The sequence below is a fragment of the Bidens hawaiensis genome, unplaced genomic scaffold, assembly GCF_021521415.1.
Source record: "Bidens hawaiensis isolate Kalapana, Puna unplaced genomic scaffold, B.hawaiensis_p1.1 tig00059185_1, whole genome shotgun sequence".
NCBI lineage: Eukaryota > Viridiplantae > Streptophyta > Magnoliopsida > Asterales > Asteraceae > Bidens > Bidens hawaiensis.
Window position 1 is genome coordinate 38,243 of NW_027500672.1, and position 9,996 is coordinate 48,238.

The 9,996-nt window shown below is 29.0% G+C and overlaps 1 protein-coding gene across 1 annotated transcript; it reads left to right on the forward strand.

Moving 5' to 3' along the window:
• Positions 1-6,990: 6,990 nt before the first annotated feature.
• On the forward strand, positions 6,991-9,619 carry LOC143602585 (uncharacterized). The gene is made up of 3 exons (XM_077079644.1): positions 6,991-7,012; positions 8,000-8,186; positions 9,319-9,619. Exons 2-3 carry the CDS (start codon positions 8,005-8,007, stop codon positions 9,503-9,505), a joined length of 369 nt encoding a protein of 122 aa, XP_076935759.1. The 5' UTR covers positions 6,991-7,012; positions 8,000-8,004; the 3' UTR covers positions 9,506-9,619.
• The last annotated feature ends 377 nt before the right edge of the window (positions 9,620-9,996 follow it).

Sequence of the window (9,996 nt, forward strand, 5' to 3'; positions counted from 1 at the left end):
AAGTTCCATGGTTATGGGTTTTTAAGAGTCTATGCTTCGGTTTAACCGTAAATAGCTCTAAAACGTAAACCGAACTTTGTTACTAGTTTTGTTAAATAATTGTTTAAACATGCTTATTGTTAGATCTAAGTTTCTAAAATCATTTTTACAAATTCTATGGTTATGGGTTTGTAGAATCTTACCTCGGTCTTAACTTGAAACACGATCCGAACCGAAAACCGAACTTTTGTTTAAAGACTTTATTGTTAACTTTTGGTTGTAAAACTTAAAGTATTTTTTTTATTTGTACATTATTATACAAGTTCTTTAGTGGTTGGACATGTGGAAACCAAACCGATTCTTACTCGCTTAAGACACACAAGTGTGTTTTTTTTAGCCATCAAGACTTGTATATTTCTTTAAAAATAGTTACAAATTGATTTTTAAATATTTTCTTAAGTACTTGGAAATGTTGGATCCAACTTGATCTCATAACAAAGTTTGGACCGACAAAACCGAACACTCGCTTAACGTGCGTTGTTAGTTCTAAAACAATGGAACTACATGCTTGGTTAAGTCTTATTAAATTTTATTGAGTTATTTCATAACATTCAATATTTTGGAAAGTTGACTTTGGGTTTGACCAATTATCAAGACCCGAACCGACAACCCGAACACTCGATAAAAAAAACCGTTTTAGTATCTTTATTCCAAAGGGATTTGCATTCTTGCATTTTACCCACCTTATTACTTAACATAGGTTGAGTAAATATTAAGGTTAGATACTTTAACCCGGTTTCGAGCAAACTTACATTTTTAAAGGGTTAATATTATAAATTTTTAAATAGTTACATTTTAAACCTTGAACTTTAATTATTTACATTTCTCAACATTTATTTTGTTTAAAGACCTTCAAGACAACGTTTCTAAATTCAAGACTTCTTTTCTTTTTAGGCATTGTGCGTTAAACTCGTCGTTCTAACAAATCTCCAAATTATCATCTTTCAAGTTTACTACTTGAAGGTGAGTACTTCATACCCCATTTTCCATCTTTTATTTTGGGGGTGACATTTCATACTTATTCAACAAAATGCTTTATATTTGAATCTTAAACCACAAACGTAGTTGATACTTTACCTAAATAATTGCTCGATTTGGTGTTCTATGCTTATATGCCTATGTGTTTATCGCTTTTGGTTGGTGGAACTATAAAATCCTAGACTATTTGGCATCCCCTTATAGCAAGGTGTCGTTAACGTAATGCAATTAACGATAACTATAAAATCCTAGACTATTTGGCATCCCCTTATAGCTAGGTGTCGCTAATGTGTTTAGCGATATCTATTTATCCAAATTACCACTTTTATTTATCGTTTCGTTTGCAAGTTTTGTGGCTATCTTTATTATATACTAATATGATTAAACTTATGAATTTCTCACCAACCTTTGTGTTGACAAACTTTATTTTATGAAATGTTGCATATTTGCATCTTGGTTGATTTATGATTGTGAAGAAAACGACATCAAAGACCTTAGGATATTAGTAAAAATGAAAAATATCAAATTTGCCATATTTTGTGATATCTTGTTTATGGTTATTTTATGGATAATTGTTATGTGACATTTTCAATGTTGTGAAATGAAATAAGTTTATTAAATACTGTCACTTTAATTAGTGTCATGTGCTTATGGACAATCGTTACACCTCGGCATGTTCCGCCGCCTTTGGTCGGGGTGTGACAGTAACTGATTGAAGATGCCCATAACGAAAGCAGCCAATAATTTAAAAGTTTGTTTCGCACTGTCAATTTTCCCAAATAAGTCCTGCTACTAAACGCCCTTTATCGAATTTCCAATAATAATATGTTATTGATAATTAAATATTATTAATATTAATAATAATCATAAATAACATTAATAATAACATAAGAAAAGAAATAAAAAAAGGAAAAAAAAAACATAATAAGACAACACTGGTGGACTTTTCTAGAAAAACTCACTAACATAAATATAACATAATACAATATAACATAATATAATATAATAATATAATAATATTATTATATTATATTATATTATATTATATTATATTATACAAACGTACCTCCGAAAGTCTTGCGTCGCCGCCTAACCCCGACATCTGACTCTCTGGCGTACATCAGGTACCTAATAATAATAATATTTTAGTACTAATAATAATAGAAAACTAAATGCTTTAATACTAATAATTATATGTTTAGAATAAAAATAATAATGATATAATAATTAATATTTTAATAGTATTTTACTACAATTATTTTAATAATAAAAAAAATATAATAATTTATCTTTAAATAGTATTTAAATATTATTATTTTAATAATAATAATAATACTATTTTAATAAATACAATAACAGTATTTTATTTTACTAACAATAATATTTTCATAATAATATTAATATTTTAATAGTAATAATATAATAAAAATTTTAGCGCTAACGGTAACAATACGATAAATCTATTTTAAGTTTAGGAGGCCTGGCGAACTAGGGTTACCGTTAAACGGTCGGTGCCTAGACAAATTTCTAAAGTAAACCATTCACCAAAACTCTGTCCTAACATCTACAACTATGTCATAACATGTAAAAAATAAAGATAAAACGAAACCTGGTTTAACTCCGATTGACTGTTAGCGCCGTCCGGCATCTTCTCGTCCGACTCCGGAAACATACATGGTTCAATTCCGACTGACCGTTACCCGTCCGACATCTCCTCGTCCGACTCCGGAAACATATATGGTTGTTGGTGTTGGTTGAATGAAGAGGGTGAGGGTTAAGAAAAAAAAAATAAAGGAAAAAAGAAATGGTAGAGAGGGAGGGGAGGGAGCCGGGCTTCAAAAATATACAATACCCTAGGCACCGCGTATAGGGCTATACGCTGCGTATAGCCCGTACAATCCGACAACTCTATGACAGGCCAGGCTAGGACGTCAAATCGTACCCTAAAACGCCGCATATAGGCCTATACGCGGCGCCTAGTGTGTTGTATATTTTTGAAGCCCGGCTCCCCCCCCTCCCTCTCTACCATTTCTTTTTTCTTTTATTTTTTTGAAGCCCGGCCTATACGCCGCGTATAGGCCTATACGCGGCGCCTGGGGCGGTGTCCCTAGCAGGACCCATATATATATAATACTTAAACTCAAGGACTAAAAATGTTTATTTTTCAAACTTTATGCAAAACTGTTGGAAATCAATATGGTTATGTGGACATAAATGATATTAAAATCAAAATTGAAAATGAATTTGTTATAACTATCTACATTGAAAGTAGAGATGCAACAGACACATGTAAACACCTAATTGGTTTATCTAATGAACTAGTTTTAGAGCCCGTGTTACACACGAGATAATTCAAATTATAAAATTATAAGTAAAACAAATAATTAAATAGCGATAATTCAAATTATAAAATTATAAGTAAAACAAATAATTAAATAGCGTATATGAAAAAAAAATGTTTTACATCTATGCTTGTATCTATATAATGTGTACATAAATTGATTTTATTTGTATCACAAAATGGTTTTTTTAAATGAACTTAATAAAAAAATGTCCGTGCAAAATCGTACCCGGGAATGCTTCTTTCTATTGAAAAATTCATTCTTGGTGTCATATATGTATAATTGAAAGAATTTTGGTTATGAACCAATTTAGAAAATAAGACTTCTTATACAATAGTAGTTCTAACCACTCAGCCTAAATACAAAAGAGGCGTTATCTTTATTGATATATTTATCAATTTACTACCCATCAAAGGAAAGTAGGATATTAAATTGTAACAATGGATATTCTTCAAGAACTATGTTTTTCTGATTTACACCATAAAAATGATGTTGATAAGTTTCAGAGGGCTTCTCGACTTTGTCATAATGACAACATACAAAATAACATTTTAACTCATTCAATTTTGTGAATATTTTGTTTCATTTGAGCATAGTTTTGCATGACATGCTTCACATATAACGTTCCGATCACCAATGAAGGAAAAATTAATGTTGACATATATAAATATTTGAAATTTTATAAAAGTTAGTAGCATTCAAAGGCATAGGGGTGACATGTCGAAAGTGTCGCAATCTTTTCTTAAGTTTTAATAGTTGAGGGAAAAATAGTAATTTGCCAAATCCCGAACATTTTGATTATTTCAAAAAATGCCCTTAAAAATAAACTTGAAACCCGAATCATTTTTAAAATTCCAACTTTCATACTTTTGACATTTTAAAGTCAACACTTTGATTCCATAACAAATTTGACGATAAATCTATTTTGCATTCTCAAATTTTTAAAAATACTCAAAATTTTCATTTTTGACCCGTAACAAATTTTGACCTAAATGTAGTTAACTTGTACCAAACAATCTATTTACCAACTTTTGACCCATAAAATCAAATTTAACTTCCACAAAAAACCCGAACACAATTTTCATTTGAGAAACATGATTTGTTGTTGATTTTTGGAATTCGCCAAGTATTTTGAAATATATAGTAAAATAATATGTTAATATTTATAAAAATATATAGATATTATATAAATATAGTGTAAAATAAAATTTAATAATTATTGATTTATTATATATATTAGGGTATATTAGTTTTGGAGGGAAAAAATTGTGAGAATTAACCAAAACATGACAAATGTCCTCATTTATTTTACTTTATTAGAATAGGTAGATAGTAAAATTTGTGACACAACAAACTTTTGGTTTAATATATATATATATATATATATATATATATATATATATATATATAGGCTAAGTATAAAATGAAAACCCATTTGAGTTGTGAAAACTTTAGAAACTCATTCTCAACCACATGCTTTTAATTAATGTTTAAATCTTGTGGTTCACAATTAAAATGAATAAAAAATTTAAATATAAATATAACTTTTTTTCTCTCCTAAAAACATATATAAAAATTAGTAAAAAATTGTTAAAAAATAGCAAAACATTTTTTTTGATGTTTCGATGTTTTGTATTAAATGTTACAACATGTATTACATGTAACAAAAAAAAACGATGTTACATAGGGTTTTTGCGGGTTTTCACAACTCAAATGAGTTTTCATTTTAACCTTACCCTATATATATATGTATATATATATATATATAGAAAACTTAAAAACTCCTAAAAACTTCTAAAAAACTATTTTTAAATTTTTTTAAGGTTTCTTTTTTTTTCCATTATTCTTATATGTTGTTATTGGTTAAAAAAAAAAGAACTTGTCGGTAACCTCGTCGGTGTAGTGCGCATGTGTAACAGTGTGCATTGCATATATGCAAAAGTGTTTGTATTGCATAGAATACAACACTATTGCATATATTTGATACACACTATTGTATATATGCAATATAAGACTAATACACACATCGAATACACATTAGTACGTATGTGTAATACAACATTAACGCACATGTGTACCACATCGACTTTTATTTTATTATTATTTTTTTCCATATAATACAACACTACTACACGTATACAATACGCAAATATTGAATATATGCAATAAAACACTATTAAACTCAAAAATACATAGTAATACACATGTGTAATACAACGGTATCGCACAGTAATACGTATGTGTATTACAACGGTTTTTTTTTTTATTTTTTTTTATATTTTTCGAGTGAAATATAAGAAAATATAAGAATAATGGCTAAAACAGAATTTTAAAAATATTTTTTTATTTTTAATTAAAAATAATTCTTTAGGAGTTTTTAGGAGTTTTTTAGTTTTCTCTCTAAAGGTGAGTTTTCTCTTGATTCTCTCCCTATATATATATAGGGTTTGGATCAAATACAAATGAAATTAACATGCTAAACGTGAGAATCAAGTAGAGTAATTATATATACAAGTAGAGTAATTATGTAATTATATCATAGAGTAATTACGCAATTACTCTATGATGTAATTACATAATTACCCTACTTGTATATATAATTACTCTACTTGATTCTCATGTTTAGTACGTTAATTTTATTTGTACGTTAACTTTCCCCTATATATATATATATAAGAAAATAATGTCAATGTTTTAGCATTTAAAATAACAATATTTTTAAATAACCTTGTTTTGGTGTGACAACTTTCTAAATTCTAAATTTGGGTTGCCATACGGTACATGATTTGACCTGTTCAAATTAAATAAATAGGAAGTGTTTAGATAAACCTTGCTTAATTAAACTATCCGAGCTCAAGTTGACTCGTTTAATTAAGTAGACTGTGTTCTATCATCTATCTTGTTTTTAACCCGCTAAATCATTTTTTTACAACCCACCAACCCAATAACCGTATTGACAATTCGATCATTACCCGTTAACCATTTAATAAACGACTTAAACAGACCATGTTCATACAACACTTTTTTAAGTATTTGCATCACACAAATAAATATAACTGACTTGAAACAAAAAAACCAAACCGAATTAGACTTCGATAGTTTGGTTTTGATTTTTATTTAAAACCGAAATATCTGTTTTGGTTTGGTTTTACATTTTGTGAAACTGTACCGAACCGAAAAATCTAATTTGTTGAATTACCTTTTCGTTGAATCATTTATGTTTTTTATAAACTTGAACATTTGTTAAAATTGGTTATGTTTTGTTGAATTGAACGAGAACAAATAATTTTAAATATAATTATCTTTTATCAGCTCTTAATATTTTAAATCAAAATATATAATATTCTATCAATTATTAATTTTTTAAAACAATATTTTAATTAAAAAATTACCAGCCCGATTACCAAAACCAAAATCAAATCTGAAATTAACTTGAAACGGTTTTGAAAAACAAAAAACCAAAGCTTTGTTTTTTGATTTAGTTTCAGCTCAAAACCGTACCGAACCCCACCCCTAAAATTAAGAGTCTTGTTTCATTAAACCCTCAACCCGAAGACGAATAGGGTCATCTATATACTCTCAATTACAGACTTTATAATCTCAATCTCACCGGAATTAATAAACACCTCTGCTCTCATCAATTTACACTTCAGGTAATTATTATTATTATTATTATTATTATTATTATTCGTCTAGGTTTTCGATTCACATTGATTAGATCTTGTTCCTGTATCATGTTTTCGGTTGAACATATATTGTGATTATAAATTTATGAATTATTAATATATATAACAAATAATATGTATAATTTATTTATTTTTGTCATAATTTTGTATATAGTAATGATTACAAATTTGTGTATTATTAATATTCAATGAAAATTACATTAGTACATATGCAGTTAATGCCGAAAAATATTGGATATCTGAGATATCGGTTATTGCGGTGGGATATCGGTAGTTTTAATATCATGTAGAATTTATATATATATATAGCAATTTAACACTCAGTTCAGTATACTCTCGTACCATTAACAAAATAACCGTTTGCAACTTACGAAACACTAGCAATTGTAGCGAGTAGGAACTGATTAAGACTTACTAAAAAATGATAACTAAGACTCAAAAAACTGTTATCGCGAAAGTCGGTGATATGTCGGTCAATATCACGGATATTATCAGTACCGATATTTTGCGATATTCTACTAGAGATCCGATAACCGCCATAGCACCGATATCGGCTGTATAGATTAGTACTAGGCTCAATAGGCTCGTTAATTAAACAAGCTTATTGTTAGGCTCAAGCTCGTTTAAGCTCGTCTCAATTTGAGCTTTTTGCGAGCCGATCTTAAGTAGCTCGCAAGCGGCTTTGCTTGTTTACACCAATATCCTATTATTTATATATTTTCAAGGATTGATCAAGAGCACTACGTATTATTAACCGAGAGATTTATCTGTTCTAACTAATTACTAACAAACTAATGCTTATAAACTAGGTTTCAATTTATAAATGATTATTATTTGTTTTTGAATTATTGCAGATAGTTATTGCACATTATTGCTGCTTCTGGTGACTAGTTATTTTGTATTGAAAGGTTATATTAAAATAATGAGTTATTATTTTTTGCGTTTGAATCGCAGATAGAATGGCGTCAAAATTAAAGCAATTGCAATCAAAGGCGACCATAGCTTCCGAGTTCTTGTCCAAACACGGAACAACTTATTACAAGCAATTGTTGGAGCAAAACAAACAGTATATTCAACAGCCCGCCACCATTGAGAAATGCAACAAGTTGTCTAAACAGTTGTTTTACACTCGCCTTGCCAGGTAAGCATATTTATACACAGCAGAATCTTTTAACGTATTTGCCTTGATTCTTTTCTAGTGATTTTATTAAGTTTACCCGATTGACTCGCTTGAAAGAAAAAACATACGGGTTAAAATGGCACCGTATGTCATAAGTAGGGATGTAGACGAGCAGAGCCGAGCCGAGCCCAAGCTTGGCTCATTTAACTTACAAAGCTCAAGCTCTACTTCTATAGCTCGAGCTTGGCTTGTGAGAGTTTGGTATGCTCAAGCCCGGCTGATTTATTATTATTAGTTGGTTTATATACATTTAGAATTATACTTTATATATATATATATATATATATATATTGTTTAACTGTTTTTTAATCATAATTTTATGTATAAATACTTATTATATAAATATAAATGTGGTATATTAAATAAAAATTATATAAAGTTTAGGCTTGTGAGCTGGTTTGAGCTCAGCAAGTGAAGCTCGGGCTCTGGCTCGTTCATTTTTAGACTCGAGCTCATTTAAGCTTGGCTCATTTCGAGTATTTAAGGAGCTGATCTCAAGTAGCTCGTGAGCGGCTTGGCTCGTTTACACCCCTAATCATAAGTGATTTGCCAGCTTTCATGTAAATGCTGGAATATGATATTTGGTTTCAAGATAAATATAATATTATTCATCATTGGTAAATCTACTGTGAATTGAAAGTGTTTTAGTTAAACAAAATGTTGACATATTTTTTATAACCTGAATAGCTTATCATATATATATATATTACTCCGTTTTTTTCTTTCGGATCCAACATCCCAAAATGCTCATTTCTTGAGGCAATGTTTTGATGTGCTTTTTGAAAACGATTAATATTCAATAATCGACATCAAAAAATTAACTACGATAAAATTTGCTCGTGTTTGGATGTGTTATGTTTTGTTTAAGGTTGTAACATTAGGATATTCAAGTGATAAATATGATATTTAAAGTGTTAATAAATAAAAAAATATTATATATTTGTATGTATTACAGTTTTCATAAATCAAATTCGCCCTAAAACGTACCAAATGATGAAAACGCCTTACATTTTTTTAAAACAATACAAAAATACCTTGTATTAATCTATCAAAAAGCAACGATTTGGGTATAATCGTTGTTAGTTTTGTGCAGTCTTCCTAACCTTAATGAAGCATTCTGGAAGGAACTGAATCAAGTGAAGGATTTGTGGAAAAACAGAAAAGAGTTGCATGTTGAACAAGTCGGGATTGCAACTTTGTTTGGACTCGAATGCTTTGCTTGGTATTGTGCTGGTGAAATCATTGGACGTGGTTTCACATTCACTGGTTACTATGTTTAAATTTGCAGCCATTTTGGTTCATAAAAGTTTGTCTCAGAAGCGAAATTTGTTAAGTTTTTATTTTTATCAAAAGTTTCCTGTTTCATTAACGTAGCGGATTTCTATAACGAGGACATATTTAAAAAAAAGAAAAAAAAAAGAATTAGAGCTGAGAAAACGGTTGAAATTTTGATTAATAACCTGCATTTTGGAAAACTTGGTCATATAATATGTGTAATGACTTCTTGGTTTTTTTGTTGCTTTGATTGTTTTTTTTTTGCTTTACTCTTGGTTTTATTATAAGATTTCTGGGATGATAAGTTTGTGTTTTGTTGCAAGTTTATTCATGTCACTCCAAAGCTTGGTTTTAAAAAAGTTACAAGAACCAAACTAGCTAGAACCAAACTAGCTGGTCAAGTTATTCTACAAAGGGGGGCAAAAATGAGAAGTATGAGAAAGATTTGTTGTCACACAAAAAAAAATCTTTAGAAAAATAAAAAAATCATAACACA